Genomic DNA, 20595 nt, shown 5'->3' with positions numbered 1-20595 from the left:
CATGTTTGCAGGCTATAACAAGGGTGGGGGCATGTGGGTAATTTCAGAGATGTCCTTTTATAAACAACCGATGTTGTCTCTTAATGAGGTCGAAGTACTGTTTTTTTTTTGGTAATGCAAACATTGTTTGTATTGAACTGAAGGGAAACTGAATGTTTTTGAAGTTTGCGGGTGGGCACTATGAGCAGTTTACAAAGCCGTCCTTGTCGTTTTCTTTTAATCAGCTTATGAAATAATGAGAATGTGAATGTTCTGCTGTAATTTCTGCTTTTAGTTTGCTGATACAGTATATTGTTGTTTACTTGGGAGAGTTTGCTCTATTTGTGCCAGTCTCCAATGTCACCTCATTTTTGTACAGATGCAAAAGCAGTAAGCAGAAGAAGGCTAACTTTGTAAAGATTTTGTCAGCCACATACTAAATGTTTATATCTGATATTTGGTGATTAAATGCTGTTGATATTTTTCACTTCAGCTCAGCATCCTAATTTCCATTTCCTTTTTTCTGTGTGCTTGTTGTTTAATTGGAAAAGTGAGTAAATCCCAGGCCATGCTGGAACACATACACATATTTGATTATTTCAAAACATATTTATTATTTTATAGTTTATCTATCTATATATTAACAGTTATCAGTGCATGTACAATCACTTACACTTGAGATATCCATCGTGCTGCCACAGCCAGGGGATTCATACACGTCAACACTCAGTATATTGTTTCTAAATTAAACCGTCTGGGTTTTGTCTACCTAGAGAGCCATGACCGCATCCATCACCACCTTTGTCCATTAGTTAATATTTGGTTGGTCGGCCACCTAGCGCTTGCACTGTGCAGTAGACAGTGTGGATTTGTTAACAGGATCATTTATTCATTAACTATCTTTTTATTTGCCATTGGAGATTCTGTTGATGCACTTTGAGGCAAGTAGGGCAAGTAAACTGATGCTACAATCGTTAGTTTACTCAACACAAGTACGGAAACATACATACATACATTTAATATAAAATATTATGAAACCTAACCAAACATCCATGTCAAGCAAAGCCCTCTCTTTTTCACATTTGTGCAGGCTACAGTACAACGCATATACTGTACAAGTGTACATTCTGTACATTCTACTTCAGCCAGTGACAGGGCTGGCTTTGCATGTAAAACATAGGCAACCAATATGCCAGCAGTGCCAGCTGCCAGCACACTAGAATTGCAATAGTCATTATGATGCCGATCATTATCATAGACATAAGAGACATGAGCCACTGTACAAACACACTTAGCACATCTCATGTTTTCAGCACTCGTAATGTTTTATAATGTCATGCATTTATAGCAGTGCAAGGCAGACATATCAAACCCAAAGTACTTACTGTACCATGCAGTAACTGCTCTACTCAAGATGACAAATTACTTACCAAGAAGAATAGTGAATGGAATCATCCCGTTCTCATGTTATACAGTAATACTGATTCTCTGAACCAGAACTAAGTTGCAACAGTTTGGATACATTTTGCATTTGAAATGCTCAGCTAGCTGCTGAAAGGCATGCGACACACAATTAGCAGAGGGACTCAATGCATTTGTCAACAATTGCAATAGCAAGAGCTTGGGCATGAATCAGCTGGAGGCTATATTTGCTTTAACTCCTAATAAGACCACAAAGAAAGGCCAGACATATTGAATATCACCTTTTATTGCAACTTAATCGTATACCACAAGAGAATGCATTTAACACAACGCCTTTGGTGTCATCTTTCGCCTGGGAGGAGTGGAAGTGCAGAAGCTAATCGGTTATAATGGGATCTTAAATTAGATTCAACTGAACATTTGTCGCTATACTCAAGAGATGTTTGAAACAATGTTCCCGCTTAACCACATGAACCCAAGTATCCCTAGTCGTAATGAGTGAACATTTGTCGCTACTCGCTATACTCTAGAGATGTTTGAAAGAATGTTCCTGCTTAACCACAAGTATCCCTAGTCGTAATAGTTTAACATTTGGCAAACATTTGGCGAAAATACCAGATCTCCAAGCTCAGAATGTGTCGCAATGCAACACGGGAAATTTGGTGTAGGGGTGTAAAGGGGAAAAGGAGGGGATTGAGTATAGACCTCTGGAAGACCCCGGTCAACTAAGTATATAGTGTTTAAGAGTTTAAAGCAATGCTCATTTGTGTGTTCACTTGTACAAAATACACTTTTGGACATACAGTAATATCTGAAGTCTATTATAGCCCCCCCCTCCCACCCCAACCCAACAAAGGTATTGACATGTACTACTTCACCTAGCAATGCAAAGTTGTGCTAGACATGTTATGGTGAATTAATTATATTAATATATATTAATTATTCCATAACATGCCATCATCACTGATCTTTTCAACTCAGCTTGTGTCTAGGGTTTCACTTAATGTTGGTGTTCACTGTGCAGTGTAAGGTGACACCAGTCCTGATGATAAAATGGGATAGACATCCGTCAGTTAAAGTTCACCCACGATGTGATGGTAATGACCAAAACGGGAGGGCTGCTCCTCCCTGGTGGTCAGAGATGTGTCCATAAAAGAAGCAGTCACAGACTCCTTCAGAAGCTTTGGACAAACAGGCTGAGAGACACAGGTGAGACTTTTTTTTCCTCACTTTTTTCTTTTCCCATTTCGCTCAGTTGAACATCAATTCTTTCTCAAGGTTATAAATGTACATGTACAGTATATTCTGTAGTCTTCATGAGGCTTGTACTTTCTCTTCTGAATTTCATCAGGTGTCAGCATAACAGCCAAATCACTTTGAAGTCACCAGAAAAGGTAAAGTAATATAGTACATGCAAAGACTTCTGCAACACAAGGTTTGAATTGGGGATTTACCTGCCTTGCATGACTTTGATTTGCACTGCAGGCTGTATTGAATGAAATGGCACAACACATTAGATAACTAACTTTCCAAGTTCATGAAGAGAAACATTATGACATGAACTTAAAATGTCTTACTTATAGAACTTTTGATAGTTTTATATGTTCACTGTGTTGGCCCACATCAAACAAGTATCTAGTTTGTAAAATTAAATAAACAATTTTACATTCTTTATTTTTCAATGGGAACAGAGCCATCATGGGTGATCCGGACATGCAATGTTTTGGGCCGGCTGCCCTTTACCTCCGGAAGACTGAGAAAGAGAGGATAGAGTGCCAGAACCTTCCCTTTGATGCTAAAACAGCTTACTATGTGGCTGAACCTTCTGAGATGTACCTCAAGGGGAAACTCGTTAAGAAGGAGGGTGGCAAAGCCACTGTTGAAACTCTGAATGGAAAGGTAAGCATACATGAATACTGTAAGTTGTTACAATACGAAGAAGAATCCTCAGGGTTAATTTACACATTCATTTATCCAACTCAGAGGGTGTACAAAGGTAACCAAATTGACCTTACTGGCATCTGTTAAAGGAGGCACTAATTGTAACTCCTTCACTCCATTTCTAATTTGTTATATTCTTCAAAAAGTGGGTTAGTAATTAGCATTCATTCGTAACTTCATATGCTAGCTACTATATGGATTTCTCTCGCATTTTACTAAGCAAAATGTTGATGGGTAAAGGGTGTGCTTGGATTCAGAAATCAGGGTATGGGGGCACTGAATCCATAGTGCGTCAGGTTAGAGGGTGACAAAGCCACTGTCATAACTTAGACCTATAGGCTAACTGTTGCCTAGAGATTGTGTATTGTTGTATTGTTGACCACTGTCATGTCTTACCCATCAACGGTGCTGTACAGTATATTACGTGACTGTTCCTTTGCTTTTCTGGTGCAGACCCTCACTGTGAAAGAGGATGACATCTTCCCCATGAATCCCCCTAAGTATGACAAAATTGAGGACATGGCCATGATGACCCACCTCAGTGAGCCATCTGTGCTGTATAACCTCAAAGAGCGCTATGCAGCATGGATGCTCTATGTAAGTTCATGATAGATGCAGCTTTATTAGTTTTTGTATATTGGCTTCAACCTGGACTTAAAATATGTTTTCTCTTCTTATAACAGACCTACTCTGGGCTGTTCTGTGTCACTGTGAACCCCTACAAGTGGCTCCCAGTGTACGATGCTGTGGTTGTGGCTGGATACAGGGGGAAAAAGAGGATTGAGGCTCCTCCACACATCTTCTCTATCTCTGACAATGCCTATCAGTTCATGCTCCAAGGTATCAATTAAGAGACTATGCACCCAGTCCATGGTCACTTGTAATTGATAAATGAATATGATAAATGAGATGCTGTTCTCACATTTGTATGTTTTGTTAACAGATCGGGAGAACCAGTCAATCCTCATTACGTAAGTCTAATATTAAGAGCGTTGAAGTGGACTAATGACAGCTACAGTTCATTTAAATGCCATGTTTATAAATATGATCTGTGTTGTAGTGGAGAATCTGGTGCTGGAAAGACTGTGAACACCAAGCGTGTCATCCAGTACTTTGCAACAATTGCAGTGTCTGGAGGGAAGAAAGCTGAGCCAGCAGCTGCTGGAAAAATACAGGTACAAGGATATGGCTGTTTTCTAAAATGTTTGAAAGATACTTAAACATAACACACACACACACACACACACACACACACACACACACACACACATACACACACACACACACACACACACACACACACACACACACACACACACACACACACACACACACACACACACACACACACACACACACACACACACACACACACACACACACACACACACACACACACACACACACACACACACACACACACTAAATGTTAATTACAAATACATAACATGTCACACTATTTTAAGGGGTCACTGGAGGATCAAATCATCGCAGCCAACCCCCTGCTGGAGGCTTATGGTAATGCGAAGACTGTGAGGAATGACAACTCCTCCCGTTTTGTAAGTTTACCTGATAAGATCCTGCTATTTAAAAAGAAAGCATTTTGATTACCCTAAAATGTTGATTTACAAATTAATTGTCATGTAGGGTAAATTCATCCGAATCCATTTTGCATCAACTGGAAAGCTGGCTTCTGCTGACATTGAAACTTGTAAGTATCTCGCATACTGTGTCATTATATAGCGTTTAATGGTAAATGGGGATACTGTAAACCACACACATTTAATGCATTGCTTTATAGATCTACTGGAGAAGTCAAGAGTGACATTCCAGTTGTCTGCTGAGAGAAGCTACCATATATTTTATCAGCTCATGACTGGCCACAAACCTGAGCTTTTAGGTAGGGGAGGTTTGTTTGTTTGATTGTTTTTACATTAAACTTATGCTACACCTGTAGTCATACTGTGTGTTGTACTGTACATCAATCAACCTTTTTCAGAGGCTCTCCTGATCACCAAGAACCCTTATGACTATCACATGATCAGTCAGGGTGAAATCGCTGTCAAGAGTATCGATGATGTTGAAGAATTCATCGCCACTGATGTAAGTAGAACTAATTTCTACATTTCTGAGAATTCGAACTAGAATCTGAATCAGCTGTATTGTCACATCACAGGTTTACAAGTGTAAAGAAGTGTGTGAAATTGATTGTGATTATTTTTGTATTCATGTTATTAGACTGCCATTGATATCTTGGGCTTCACTGCGGATGAGAAGATTGGCATCTACAAGCTGACCGGTGCAGTGATGCATCATGGGAACATGAAGTTCAAGCAGAAGCAACGTGAAGAGCAGGCGGAGCCTGACGGCAATGAGGGTACAGCACCGGTTCTCAATGTGGGGTCCGGGGACGCCCAGGGGTCGTTCAAGGGGGTCCCCTGCTAAATCATTGATGGTTAGGACAGTGTTTCTCAAACTTTTTCATGTCAAAGGAAGTGGTTAATTGATCATGATGAACTAATGAGTTAGGAGGAACCAAATGGACCCTTACAGGTCTGTTATGGGTCCATTTGGTTCTGTACACTCTCTGAGTTATGAGGGTATGTGGCCTGATGCATACCAAACTGGAGGGGTCCTTGAAATGAAAGAGTCTGAGAACCACAGGGGCACACTACAGTACATATACTGGACTACTGTACATCATCTTAATGTCATACGGAATGGGTAGTCTCTTTTTTTTTATCTCTCTTATAAGTATACATCAATAACAAAGCTAAAGGAAACCAACTATTTAAATGTAAAAGTAGAAAACTATAACTGACTTTAAAAATGTTTTTTAAATTATGTTTCTGTCCTAATTAGAGGCTGATAAAATCGCATACCTCTTGGGCCTGAACTCAGCTGATATGCTTAAGGCTCTGTGCTACCCAAGAGTCAAGGTTGGCAATGAAATGGTCACCAAAGGTCAAACTGTACCACAGGTAATTTACATCAACATTCAAAAATGAATTAATATATATGACATATACCTTCTGTCCTGTATAACCAGGAACCACCATTATCTGATCCAATCTAGGTGCACAATTCAACCTTGGCTCTGTGCAAGTCTGTCTATGAGAAAATGTTTTTATGGATGGTTGTCAGAATCAATGAGATGCTGGATACCAAGCAGTCCAGGAGCTTTTTCATTGGTGTGCTGGACATCGCTGGGTTTGAAATCTTTGACGTGAGTAAGAAACACAAAAGCAATGTTTGAGTCTAATCATAGTGAACAAGCAGGAGAAATGCACAGCACAACTTTTGTTTTTTTCCACCTCAAGTTCAACAGCATGGAGCAGCTGTGCATCAACTTCACCAATGAGAAACTGCAACAGTTCTTCAACCACCACATGTTTGTCCTGGAACAAGAAGAGTACAAGAAAGAGGGGATTGAATGGGAGTTCATTGACTTCGGCATGGATCTGGCTGCTTGCATCGAGCTCATTGAAAAGGTACATGTTTTTCACAATGAGAACAGAATGAACAAATTACACCATGCCATTCATTTGTGTATCAAGGCAGCAGAGTTTCATTTTATTAACGATTTTGTTCATCAGCCAATGGGCATCTTCTCCATCCTCGAAGAGGAGTGCATGTTCCCAAAGGCTTCAGACACCACCTTCAAGAACAAGCTCAATGACCAGCACCTTGGTAAGACCAAGGCCTTTGAGAAGCCTAAACCTGGAAAAGGCAAGGCTGAGGCACACTTCTCCCTGGTCCACTATGCCGGCACAGTGGATTACAACATCTCAGGCTGGCTCGACAAGAACAAGGACCCGCTGAATGACTCTGTTATTCAGCTCTACCAGAAGTCTCCAATGAAACTGTTGGCTCTGCTCTATGCATCTCATGCTGGTTCAGGAGAAGGTATTAGCCATCTTCCTATCCTATATTAAAATTGCCCACAGGGTCAACCGACGATGGCGGGCGGGCGGGCGGAATGTGGGTGGACGTCACAAACGTAACATGTGGACCTGCGAGGTGCACCGTTGCTCCGATCCGCACCAAACTTGGCACAAACACTGTTCAGGGGTCTGCCATCAGAATAGCTACACCAGGGGCCCCATGTGGCCACCAGGGGCTCCACCAGGGGCCCCATGTGGCTCCAGGGACTCCACTAGGGGCCCCTGGGTGCCACAGGTGCAACGTTGCTCCGATCCGCACCAAACTTGGCAGAAACACTGTTCAGGGGTCTGCTATCAGAATAGCCAGTGACCATTGCTCTGATCAGCGCAATATAGGGCTGGATTTGAAAATCTGAAAATTATGTAAACTGTGCTTGAAAACAACCATAAAAATAACTATGAATATTTTGCAGATGCAAAAGCAAAGAAGGGGGGGAAGAAGAAGGGTGGTTCCTTCCAGACGGTTTCAGCTGTCTTCAGGGTAAAATGATTATTTTTAACTTTAACTAATTGCAAACAATTGTAGGGGTTTATTCAGTGCAGAACTAACAGCTTTTCACCATGCATACGCACAGATTTTCTAATTGTGTTTAACTAAATAAATTCTGGCATTCATTCGAGTATATTGATGTTGTTTTTGTTTTTTCCTGTCTAAATAGAAAGAAACATAATTAGAGAATGTGTCCAAAAGAAAAATCTGAACAGAAATCAGAACATGTGGATGCTTCAGAAATCCCATGTTCAGCAGCCCCAATATAATTATACCATTCCGTGGAAATTCTCATTATATTACACCTGTATATCCAATAGGAAAACCTGGGGAAGCTGATGACCAACTTAAGAAGCACTCATCCACATTTTGTGCGCTGTTTGATTCCCAATGAATCAAAAACACCAGGTATATATTCATAAACCAAAATGTGATGCACAGTCAATTCTGCAGTGTTAATTTAACTTTGAGAGCTTAAACATTTACCCCAATGTATCCCGGATCCAGTGTGTATAGTATAATACAGTCTGAAAGTATATCATGCCTTATCACATCTTATCTTCATACTCTTTGTGCATCTTAGTTGAGGGCATGTAATTTCATGCTGTTACCGTTGCATTATTTTAGGGCTTATGGAGAACTTCCTGGTGATCCATCAGCTGAGGTGTAATGGTGTACTAGAAGGCATCAGAATCTGCAGAAAGGGTTTTCCCAGCAGAATCCTCTATGCAGACTTCAAGCAGAGGTAAGGTCTAACTCTAAAGGCTGATTTATACTTAGTACAACAGTGTCCAACACATATTTATGCGGTGTCATAAATATAGATATTACAATATTCTTACCATAACATGTTTTCATAATCACTATTGACACAATTCTTCCAGATACAAAGTATTGAATGCCAGTGTCATCCCAGATGGACAGTTCATTGACAATAAGAAGGCCTCAGAGAAACTGCTGGAATCAATAGATATTGACAAATCCCAGTACAGATTTGGACACACCAAGGTAAGATTGATATCCACTTAAAAATAAAAGAATCACTAGCAACATAAAAGAAAGAACTATTTTTGTCAAGCCAATATCGCCAAAACCCTTCAACAGGTATTTTTCAAAGCTGGTCTGCTGGGTGTGCTGGAGGAGATGAGGGATGAGAAATTGGTTCAACTGGTGACAATGACCCAGGCAATCTGCAGAGGATTCGTCATGAGAAGAGAGTTTGATAAGATGATGGCACGGAGGTAGAAACTTTATTTGAGTGGTATTAGTAATAAGCATATTAGTAAAAGCACACACACACACACACACACACACACACACACACACACACACACACACACACACACACACACACACACACACACACACAGTATATATACAGTATATATATATATATATATATATATATATATATATATATATATATATATATATATATATATATATATATATATATATATATATATATGCTATATGCCAATTGATATTTCTAAATTAATCTGTTGCCTTCTTTGACCTATATCAACAGGGAAGCTATTTACTCCATCCAATACAACATCCGCTCATTCATGAATGTCAAACATTGGCCATGGATGAAGCTGTACTTTAGAATAAAGCCTCTTCTGAAGAGTGCTGAGACTGAAAAGGAGATGGCCCAAATGAAGGAAGAATTTGAAAAAACAAAAGAGGAACTCGCAAAGGCCCTGGCTAAGAAGAAAGAGCTGGAAGAGAAGATGGTTTCCCTCCTACAAGAGAATAAGGATTTGCAGCTTCAGATGCAATCAGTGAGTCAAACTGAGGGAGGAAATTGTTTGACAATATATTGACCTCTAACTGTCTTAACACATCCTATGATTACAACTATAGGGGAGTGAGAACCGGTTGTCTGGAAGACTGGAGGATGAAGAATATTAATATCAATAATTATATGAACCATGTTTCCACCTTTATTGACTTCCAGGAAGGTGATACTCTTTCTGATGCAGAAGAGAGGTGTGAGGGGCTCATTAAAGGAAAAATCCAGCTTGAGGCGAAGCTCAAAGAGACGTCTGAGAGACTGGAAGATGAGGAGGAAGTGAACGCTGAGCTGACTGCCAAGAAGAGAAAACTGGAGGATGAGAGTTCTGAGTTGAAGAAAGACATTGATGACTTGGAGCTCACCTTGGCCAAAGTGGAGAAGGAGAGACATGCTACTGAGAACAAGGTAAACTATTTGCATTTAGTTGTAAATCAGTTCCCGGCATAATATACTTCAAGAAGAGAAAAAATATGATTGCATGACAATTACATGACAATGTACCGTAAATTAACAATTACTTTTAGGTAAAAAATTTGGTTGAGAAAATGGCTTCTCAAGATGACATCATTGCCAAGTTGAGCATGGAGAAGAAAGCCCTTGGAGAGGCTCATCAGCAGACACTCGATGACCTCCAGACAGAGGAGGACAAAGTCAACACTCTGACCAAGGCCAAGGTCAAGCTGGAACAGCAAGTGGATGACGTAAGAAAGACCATTCTGGTGAATTCAATATCCTGAAAAGGAACAAGAAAATAAATGATCTTTCTCTGTTATAACAGCTGGAGGGTTCTTTGGAACAAGAGAAGAAGCTTCGAATGGACCTGGAGAGATCCAAGAGGAAGCTTGAAGGAGATCTGAAACTGGCCCATGAAACCATAATGGATCTGGAGAATGAGAAGCAGCAGTCTGAGGAAAAGATCAAAAAGTATGTATAATGTTAAGATAAGATAATCTTGATTATTTTTTATAATCCTTATTTGCAATGTACACTGTAACACCCTTGATTATATCTGGAATCAAAAGGAAGGATTTCGAGACTAGCCAGCTCCTCAGTAAGATTGAAGATGAACAATTACTTGGGGCTCAGCTTCAGAAGAGAATCAAGGAACTGCAGGTGATGTGACTACAGTGTGACACTATGAGAAAAGTACAGCTACTGTATAATGTACACTATACCACAGTAAATGTGGTATTTAACACTATTAAGTGTAAATATATAATCTAGTATATTGCAAATTTGTCATTTATCCAGTCTGTCCAGGATTATGCAGCAATGTTTGTGATTATTTCAAAAAACATTATTGAATGTGACGGCTTTAACATTTGTGATGCAGTTTATTTTGCTGAAATTTTTTGTCGGTAACTGAAAATTGCCATTCAGCAGCATTCAAATGCATGCAAGTAATGTTCCATTCATTTGGCTTAGTATTAGCCCCAATTGAGGTCCACCTTATTCAAGATATTCACCAGGAGCCTGGGTGGTTCCAGGCTTAAAATAATTTATATAAATATTTCTAGAAATCTCTATGGCAGAGGTCTTCAACAGGGGGTCCTCAGAGCTAATATAGGGGGTCCGCCAAAAATATAGCCAAAAATATCAGATCTACAAGCTGACAACGCCTCGTGCTGCGAGGCGTTGTGAGCTTGTAGATCGGATATTTTTGGCAAAGAGGTATAGGTGTAGAGGGAAAAAAGAGCAGACCAATTAAAAGAAAAAAGAGTTTAATCTGCAACACAATTTTATACAATATAGAGTAGGGGGTCCCTGCTTCATCTCTCTCTCAGCTAGGGGGTCCTTGGCCTGAAAACGTTGAAGACCCCTGCTCTATGGGACAAATTTATGTTTTTTTTATCTGTGGCACCACAAAATGGCCATCACGGCTACACCCTATACAGTGGCATCATCCTCGAAGGAAGGTTCATCCTAATTATTTATGACTGAATTATAACTCAGGGATGTGGCATAAATCTAAAGACCATGTATTATTTGTATTTTGTGTCACAGGCTCGTATCGAGGAGCTAGAGGAGGAGATCGAGGCTGAGCGTGCGGCTCGGGCCAAGGTGGAGAAACAGAGGTCAGATCTCTCCAGGGAACTTGAGGAGATTAGTGAGAGGTTGGAGGAGGCAGGTGGAGCAACATCTGTTCAGATTGAGATGAACAAGAAGCGCGATGCTGAGTTCCAGAAGCTGCGTCGTGACCTTGAAGAGTCCACCCTGCACCATGAGGCCACCTCTGCAGCTCTCCGTAAGAAACAGGCCGACAGTGTGGCTGAACTGGGAGAGCAGATTGACAACCTGCAGCGTGTCAAACAGAAACTGGAGAAGGAGAAGAGTGAATACAAGATGGAGGTCGACGATCTTTCAAGTAACATGGAGGCTGTTGCCAAATCTAAGGTAGGTCGATTCTTTTTGGTTTGTTTCACAACCTTTTGTCCCAACATAAACCCATTAAGACCTGGAAAAGCATCTGTGTCATTTTTAGATTTGACCTAAAAAGCATTATTTATTTTACACTTTGGCTATTCAAAAATAGCAGATATACTGTACAAGCTCATAGCACGGCACCGAGTGCCGCGCTATGAGCTTGTAGATCTGCTATTTTTGAGAAATCGTGAAAATGTGTGCAAATCTTTGATCTTTTTTTTTTTTAAGCAAACATTTGTAACTCAAATATTTGCTTCTGGGGGTCCCTGGAACAAAATGTTTTGAGATGGGGGTCCGCGGTCAAATACATATAATTTTGGGGGTCCTTGACATGAAAAAGATTGAGAACCACTGACATATTAACATAAGTTTTTTCAAAAAACAGTTAGGAATCAGAAGACATTTTGTAGAATCGGCCTCAGGTCTTAAAGGGTTAATGCACCATGGGCGACCGGTCGTTCTGCTCCTCTACCCCACACCGGTGGAATGCCCTCCCGACCACTTGAGAGACCCACAGTCGACCGACGCTTTTAAAAGTGGACTAAAAACACACCTTTTTAACACTGCATTTTCTTAGTTTTTTTCTTTGAATTTAATTAGTTTTAATCTACTGTTTACCCCAAGTAGGGTCTTACAGTATGTTGTTGCCGTTGTTTTTCTGCTTACTTTCTGATACAGCTTTCTGATTTCTTATGCCAATTCTTTTAACACTGTAGCACTGTAAAAAGGTAAAAAGGTAAAGTGGGTTACAAATAAAATGTATTATTATTATTAATAATTAGTACTAAATTATACTGATTTTTGTTGACAGCTTAACCTGGAGAAAATATGCCGTTCTCTTGAGGATCAGCTAAGTGAAATAAAGGCCAAGAACGATGAGCATGTGCGTCAACTTAATGACATTAGTGTTCAGAGAGCAAGGCTGATGACTGAAAATGGTGAGTTTGAAAACAGACCATGTAATGGTTCAGTATACTGGACATTAGCGTATCACACAGTGCTGCCTACAACAGTTTTCAGAAAACCTTTTCCTCCATCCAATCAGGGGAATTTGGTCGCCAGTTGGAGGAAAGGGAAACGCATGTTTCCCAGCTGACACGAGGCAAAACAGGTTTTATCCAGCAGATTGAGGAGCTTAAGAGGCACCTTGACGAGGAAGTTAAGGTATGACATCATCTCGTATGGCTCAAGTCTATTTATTTATTAAGTGTCAGGAACATTATTCATTTTCCTGTTCTTTTTTTCCCCCATTGTTTCAATTTCATTATTATCAGGCAAAGCAAGCCCTGGCCCACTCTATCCAGTCCTCTCGTCATGACATTGATCTGCTCAGAGAGCAGTATGAGGAGGAACAGGAGGCTAAATCTGAGCTGCAGCGGGCAATGTCCAAGGCCAACAGTGAGGTGGCTCAGTGGAGGGGTAGATATGAGACTGATGCTATCCAACGCACAGAGGAGCTTGAGGAAGCAAAGTAATGACTGATACAAATGTTTCATGTATTAGAATGGAATTAACTTAATCCAAAGTGAACCAGTTTTTTTTACGTAAACCTTTTTGTCTTTACAGGAAAAAGCTTGCTCAGCGTCTTCAGGATGCTGAGGAATCTATTGAGGCTGTGAATTCAAAGTGTGCCTCTCTGGAAAAGACCAAACAGAGACTGCAGGGTGAGGTGGAGGACCTCATGATTGATGTGGAGAGATCTAATGCTCTGGCTGCTAACCTTGACAAGAAGCAGAGGAACTTTGACAAGGTTAGATATTTTGAAATACACATAATTCCACAAAGTCCATTGTCATAGACAACTTACCAGGTCTCTGCTGATCATAATCTCTAATTTGTTTGCGTTCCAGGTTCTCGCTGAATGGAAGCAGAAGTATGAAGAGAGCCAGGCTGAGCTGGAGGGATCTCTGAAAGAGGCTCGTTCTCTCAGCACTGAGGTCTTCAAGATGAAGAACTCCTATGAAGAAGCTTTGGACCATCTTGACACCCTGAAGAGAGAGAACAAGAACCTGCAACGTAAATTTGTCCTCACACACTATGCGATTATGGTCGTCTTTTATATTTGTTACATGTCAGACTGTGCAATGTGATTCTTGCTTGTCATCAGCCCTGTCTGATTGTGCAATTTGAAGTGCTGTCATTTTGTCTAGCAAGTAGCCTTGGGAACAAACGGTTCCCAAGCTTGTGGCCCATAGGTCCTGTCTCCTGTTTCCTTAGCGTGAGGCAGCTTGATGTACAAGTACACCCCCTGGACATGACTAGTATGTCACAGGAACTTCACCCCAATCCAACCCTTGATTCTGAGTGCCAAGCAGGGAGGTATTATTGGGTAAAACAGAAACGTGTCTTTGGTATAACTCAGATGGTGACCAACCTCCTAATCTCAGGGCGGACACTCTCATTTTGTCACAACTGATTTTGTGATTGGTTGAACAATGAGCAGCGAGGCATGCTTTGTCAGCTAATGGTACACCAACCGAGCCCACTTAACATATATTATTATTATGTGAATATACTGTCCACATTTTACTGAATTGTCTCAAATTAATATATCATATATACTGTATGTACTGTTTTATTTCTCTCAACAGAGGAAATCTCTGATCTGACGGAACTTATTGGTGAATCAGGAAAGACCATTCATGAACTGGAAAAAGGGAAGAAGGCGGTGGAGGCAGACAAGGCAGAAATACATACAGCTCTAGAGGAGGCTGAGGTAAAAAAAAAAAACATTTCTCATTTTGCAGAAAAACATATAATGCAAAGCGGTACTATTTATTGAAAAGTATACTGTAATTACTATTTGATTACTCTATTTTCTGTTAACAAGGCAAGCGAAAAGTGTGCGTATTCGAAACATGTTTTCAGCACCCTCTTTGCAGACAGTGATACTGAACATTCAGCCTCATTACAATAGTTTTGAATCACTTTGTGGATCAACTAATATCCAGATGGTTTTCCTCAAATGTAGGTCATTTAAGACGGTTGTCAATGACACCATGATTGCGTTTGACTTGTAGGCCACACTGGAGCATGAAGAATCCAAGATTCTCCGTGTTCAGCTGGAGCTCATGCAGTTGAAAGGTGAAGTAGACAGGAAGGTGTCTGAGAAGGATGAGGAGATCGATCAGATCAAGCGGAACAGCCAGAGAGTGATGGAGACGATGCAGAGCACTCTGGATGCTGAGATCAGGAGCAGGAACGATGCCTTGAGGGTCAAGAAGAAGATGGAGGGTGACCTCAATGAGATGGAGGTTCAGCTGAGCCACGCCAACCGAGTGGCTGTCGAGGCTCAGAAACAGCTGAGAAACGTCCAGGGGCAGCTGAAGGTACAGCGGAATCTCCTAAAACACATCAAATAATCCACAATCAGAAGGGCGTCAAAAGCATACTTTTACAAACGACATGTTGTATTGCCATAAACTTAGGATGCCCAACTGCACCTTGATGACGCCTGGAGAGGACAGGCAGACATGAAGGAGCATGTTGCCATCGTAGAACGCAGGAACACCCTGTTGCTGGCTGAGATCGAGGAGCTGAGAGTTGCTCTGGAGCAGACAGATAGAAGCCGCAAAGTGGCTGAACAGGAGCTGCTTGATGTCAGTGAGCGTGCGGGGCTGCTGCACTCACAGGTAATGTCAGAGGTTCAATTATCTCTCACAGCAGTTATCAATAATCTGTTATAACAATGAGCTTCCATCCTGATCTATAATGACTGGATTTTTAAACAATAACGTAAATAACAATGAACAATAGCCCATTGTTTAGCCCTCCACATCGCGTCTCCAGCATAGCTGATCAGATGTGATATAATGACGATATACCATGGCCTGGAGTCAGTTATGGCTTTTAGAAAATGGTTACCAAATATGGTAACATGAAAATCATATGCATCCCAATCTAAATAACAAATTACAAAAATAAGAAAGTAGTTCCTGACTGCCTTAGCAACAAGGCACCTGATAGCAAAAAGGTGGCGACACACGGTTTTGGACACTACATGCGCTGCCATCTTTATTGTAGTTTGGACATCTTTTGAAATAAAACTTTAGTGTATGAAGCTTCCTTTAAAGGAGTAGTTCACCCAATAAATTAGGTATTTTCTACCAATTACACATAATTATGAAGCCTTGAATTCATGGAGATTTTTTTGTTTTTGTCGCATTCCTTTGCCAATAATTTTATGATTATTCAGGTCATCAAATTATTGGCTTAGGAATGCAACGAAAATAAAAAATCTCCATGAATTCAAGGGGTCATGGGGTGTGTAATAAAGTGAATTACTCCTTTAACAATATAAAATAAGTGCAACATAACAATATGGCATCGCAGTTGGTTTACATGTAATTATTTCATCACTATCAATCCATGTTATCAATGACTATTACTGTAGAGTGTGCGGTAAATAAATACCTCACTGTACTTTTTTAAAGAACATAAACCTCATCAACACTAAGAGGAAGTTGGAGGGTGACCTTGGCCAGGTCCAAGGTGAAGTTGAAGATGCCACCCAGGAGGCAAGAAACGCTGAGGAGAAGGCCAAGAAAGCCATCACCGATGTGAGATTGACCTTACCGTCTACGTTATCATTCACATCACTTAATTTACATTTCAACCGTAACAAACTTTTCAAAACTCCCAAATGAATATAATGAAGTTTACATTTGAGTTTTACATTTCCAACACAAATGCTTGTCATGGATGGGGCTGCTGTTACATTTAGCTTCAATAATCACAGTTTAACCCATTAACACCGGGAAAGCATCTGTGTCATTTTAGATTTTAGCTAACCACTTTAACCATTATTTTTTGCGGCCAAATACATATAATTTTGGGGGTCCTTGACATGAAAATGTTTTGAGCACCACTGATATAGCAACATAGGTTTTTCATAAAACTGTTGGGATTTAGAAGACATTTTGTAGAATCGGCCTTTGTTGCTTCAACTGTTGACTGATGCAGGCCGCCATGATGGCGGAGGAGCTGAAGAAGGAGCAGGACACCGGCTCTCACCTGGAGAGGATGAAGAAGAACCTGGAGGTCTCCGTCAAGGACCTGCAGCACCGTCTGGAGGAGGCTGAGAACCTGGCCATGAAGGGTGGCAAGAAGCATCTCCAGAAACTGGAGGCTAGGGTATGTTGTGCACAATGTGGAAATATTGCATTACGTTACACAAAATGTTTAGATCTCTGGCAGCCCTGTACTGTAGTCACAATCTGAAATTCTCGTTGTCAAGATCCGTGAGTTGGAAGCTGAAGTTGATGCTGAGCAAAGACGTGGTGCTGAGGCTGTGAAAGGCGTCCGCAAATATGAACGGAGAGTGAAGGAACTCTGCTACCAGGTACGAACTGAATGATGATATACAAAGGTAACAAAAATCATCACTTTTCAGTTAAGTGGATAATGACCATTCATTATCACAAATGTCATACTTTTCCCCCAAAATATTTAAACTGACCGATTGAAGACAATGGTATGTTGGAATGTGACCCCTAGAGGGCATAATGTCTCCATGGAGTGACAGACAGACTGATCTGCAGACAGACTGAAGAGATGAACAGACATGTTGTCATTGTGACTATGATTAGAATAGAGAAAGTGATGTGTGAATTATACTTTTCACTGTGTGGAAGTAGTAACAGGAAACTCTAGCGTGTGTTTACTGTGCCCATGTGCATCTTGATTGGATGAGGGATTTTCATCACTGCATGACAAATATGCCTTTACAAAAAGTGCCAACTGTTCTCTTTACTTGTATTACTTCCCACTATTATTGCACAGTAAAATCACCAGTGTTCATTTTTCCATTTGTAACTCTGAGAGTGTACAAATGCTCTGAGGATGTACAAATCAAGCAAACATATCGCATCAAATTAGGATACCTTACTGCTTTTAGTTTTTGTGTCATAATTATATTATACTGTCCACAGGCTGAGGAGGACAAGAAGAATATCACTAGACTTCAAGATCTGGTGGACAAGCTGCAGCTAAAAATGAAGTCCTACAAGAGACTATCTGAGGACGCTGTGAGTGTTTTCCATGCCGCTATCATCGTATAGAAGTATTGTTCATGTCATCAGCACAGATGTAAGGCAAAATATTGGTACTGTTGCTACAGTATCAAATATTTATTTTGATTTCCATGAAAATCCCCTTCCTAACAGGAGGAGCAGGCCAACACTCACCTGTCCAGGTACAGGATGGTGCATCATGAGCTGGAGGAGGCTCAGGAGCGTGCAGACATCGCTGAATCCCAGGTCAACAAGCTGAGGGCCAAGAGTCGTGAGATTGGAATGGTATTATTGAACATTTTCTTAATATTTACCAGGGTTCACACTTAAGTGGCCATTCCTCTTTGCAAGTTGTTTGTACCACCGACAAACACAGTTCACCTTTAGAATACTTCAAAATAGCCAACATTTTGAACATAAGGAACTGCTAGAAGTACACATTCAAGGAAAAAAATGTATTTTAGCCTGGTATCTGTGGCATGTTCCAGGACCCCTGGAACTCTAGGTCTCAGGCTAATGATGAATCAGTTAGGGTCCCCCGGTGCCCATGATCAGAAGTATTAATGCAGCATAATCAAATTGTCTTGTCTAATAAGATTACTGCAATTACATTTTTTTTTTCCAAAAACAGTCTAACCAGGAACGACTGGTTGAGGATCATAATACAACTTGTGCATATTTTCAACCACTGATTTGTGTCTCCTTTGTGTTTCTTTAAAGGGCAAGGAGGCTGAAGAATGAGCTTTGAAGTGTAGACGACACACAATATCAAGAAATCATACAATATGATTTTTTGCTGACTTGTCTTCTTTTGTGCAATAAATACATTTGCAAAACAATTTTGTGAATCTCAAGTCTTGTTGTTGTTATTTTCCAATAGAAAAAAGCAATATGTGCTAAGTATGTAGATGTGAGGCTGTGAGCAGAATGCTGCCATCAAGCAGCCTTCACTCGCTTATCTTCCACCAAATGGCAGTATACAACCGAGTGCCGCGATATGAGCTTGTAGATCTGCTATTTTTGGAAAATCATAAAAATGTGTGCAAATCTTTGAATATGTATATACTTTTAAGCAAACGTTTTTAACTCAAATCTTTGCTTCTGGGGGGTCCCTGAAACAAAACATTTGTAGATGGGGGGGTCTACAGGCAAATACATGTAATTTTGAGGGGTTAGCAACATATGTTTTTTCAGAAAACTGTTAGGATTTAGAAGACATTTTGTAGAATTGGTCTCAGGTCTTTTAAAAATATATATATTGAAAAGATTTGCATAATTATTTTGGATAAAAAAAAGCCTACTTATTCATCGAGGTGAATGTCTCTTATAGTAGACTGCTACAGCTGACATCTCGCCTATTCTGTGGTAGAACAGCATTTTAGGTTTGTCGGGTCCATTTAATTACAATGAAATAAACAACAAAAATAGCACTGTAATTATTCATATTCAAGTTCATAGCAGATGTGTATTTTATTTCTGTCATATTGTTTTATAGTGTAGTCTTCTAAAATAGTCACTGTGTTCCATTCCTGCAAGAGACAACACATACAGAGCTATAGCCCCACCGCGCCACAAGGGGGCATATAAACTCCAATAAGCAAGGAAGTCAATCCATTGCAGCAAGCAGTGTAGTGCAGACTGTCTTGTTGCAGGTGAGGTAACATAACATGGGTAATCTTACACACATGAAGTAGCATTATGACCAGGGATGGTGGCCATTTGTCTCCACAATGTTTGTTTTGATGTGTAGTAACGTCCTCCATGCTTAGCCATTTAGCTTAGCAGCTAAAGATAACTTACACTGAGAGGGCTCTATGCTGCGTTCACACACTGCCACTGGTAGCTACAAAGCTAAAGAAGGCCACTATTCACTTAATTGACACAAAGATGCAAAGATACACCCAACGTTTGTAGCTGCTACAAAATCTAACAAAGCTTCAAACCAAGTTGAGCGAGCTGGCTGCAACTGACAATGACAAACAGACAAAAGCTACGAAATGGGTAGCTCCAATCGGAACCTCACCCTCCGCTGTATAGCTCCGAGATGAGGTTCCATATCGTTCTCTGCCGTTCGGCTGAAAAATGTCCGCACATTTGCCACTTTACATGTTTCTTACCCCTTTCTGCACATCGTATCCAAAAAGTAAAGGTATTCTGAAATGATCACAGATGTTTGAAATTTTAACTCACCATAAAATCTAACAAACGAGTTGAAAAAAGCACTTTATTCGCCTCTCTCCTCCGCCAGTAACATGTTTTTAAGACATTGCGCAAGAGTTGCGCCCATAGAGATAACATTACTGATTCCCCTACTGGTCAAATGTTGAATTGCATCTTCTAATGCATAATATTATTGAACCGGCTGAGGAGAGAGGCGAATAAAGTGCTTTTTTCAACTCGTTTGTTAGATTTTATGGTGAGTTAAAATTTCAAACATCTGTGATCATTTCAGAATATTTTCACTTTTTGGATCGGATGTGCAGAAAGGGGTAAGAAACATGTAAAGTGGTAGCCCCTACGGAACCTCTCCCTCCGCTGTACGCTGTATAGCTCCGAGATGAGGTCCCTCGTTAGTTACTGCCGTCT

General features: G+C 40.4%; 1 protein-coding gene across 1 annotated transcript; it reads left to right on the top strand.

Moving 5' to 3' along the window:
• Window positions 1-3099: 3099 nt before the first annotated feature.
• LOC311049331 (myosin heavy chain, fast skeletal muscle-like) lies at window positions 3100-18759 on the top strand (the record flags this gene model as incomplete). The annotated part of the gene is made up of 39 exons (XM_084062884.1): window positions 3100-3300; window positions 3796-3939; window positions 4026-4182; window positions 4286-4313; window positions 4403-4517; window positions 4809-4901; window positions 4990-5053; window positions 5144-5242; window positions 5342-5445; window positions 5581-5719; window positions 6205-6323; window positions 6419-6568; window positions 6663-6833; window positions 6939-7248; window positions 7700-7767; window positions 8097-8184; window positions 8404-8521; window positions 8661-8784; window positions 8881-9017; window positions 9305-9560; window positions 9737-9979; window positions 10099-10275; window positions 10353-10498; window positions 10597-10687; window positions 11579-11968; window positions 12810-12936; window positions 13044-13162; window positions 13273-13469; window positions 13565-13748; window positions 13849-14014; window positions 14590-14714; window positions 15019-15327; window positions 15427-15630; window positions 16432-16557; window positions 16961-17131; window positions 17235-17339; window positions 17929-18024; window positions 18163-18294; window positions 18730-18759. 39 exons carry the CDS (start codon window positions 3100-3102, stop codon window positions 18748-18750), a joined length of 5814 nt encoding a protein of 1937 aa, XP_083919010.1. The 3' UTR covers window positions 18751-18759.
• Window positions 18760-20595: the final 1836 nt, after the last annotated feature.

Source organism: Gymnoscopelus microlampas (assembly GCF_963454915.1).
Source record: "Gymnoscopelus microlampas genome assembly, chromosome: 7".
In the NCBI taxonomy this organism is placed as follows: Eukaryota; Metazoa; Chordata; class Actinopteri; order Myctophiformes; family Myctophidae; genus Gymnoscopelus; species Gymnoscopelus microlampas.
Note: the sequence above shows the minus strand (reverse complement) of the source record. Positions and strands in the feature narration are given on the sequence as shown.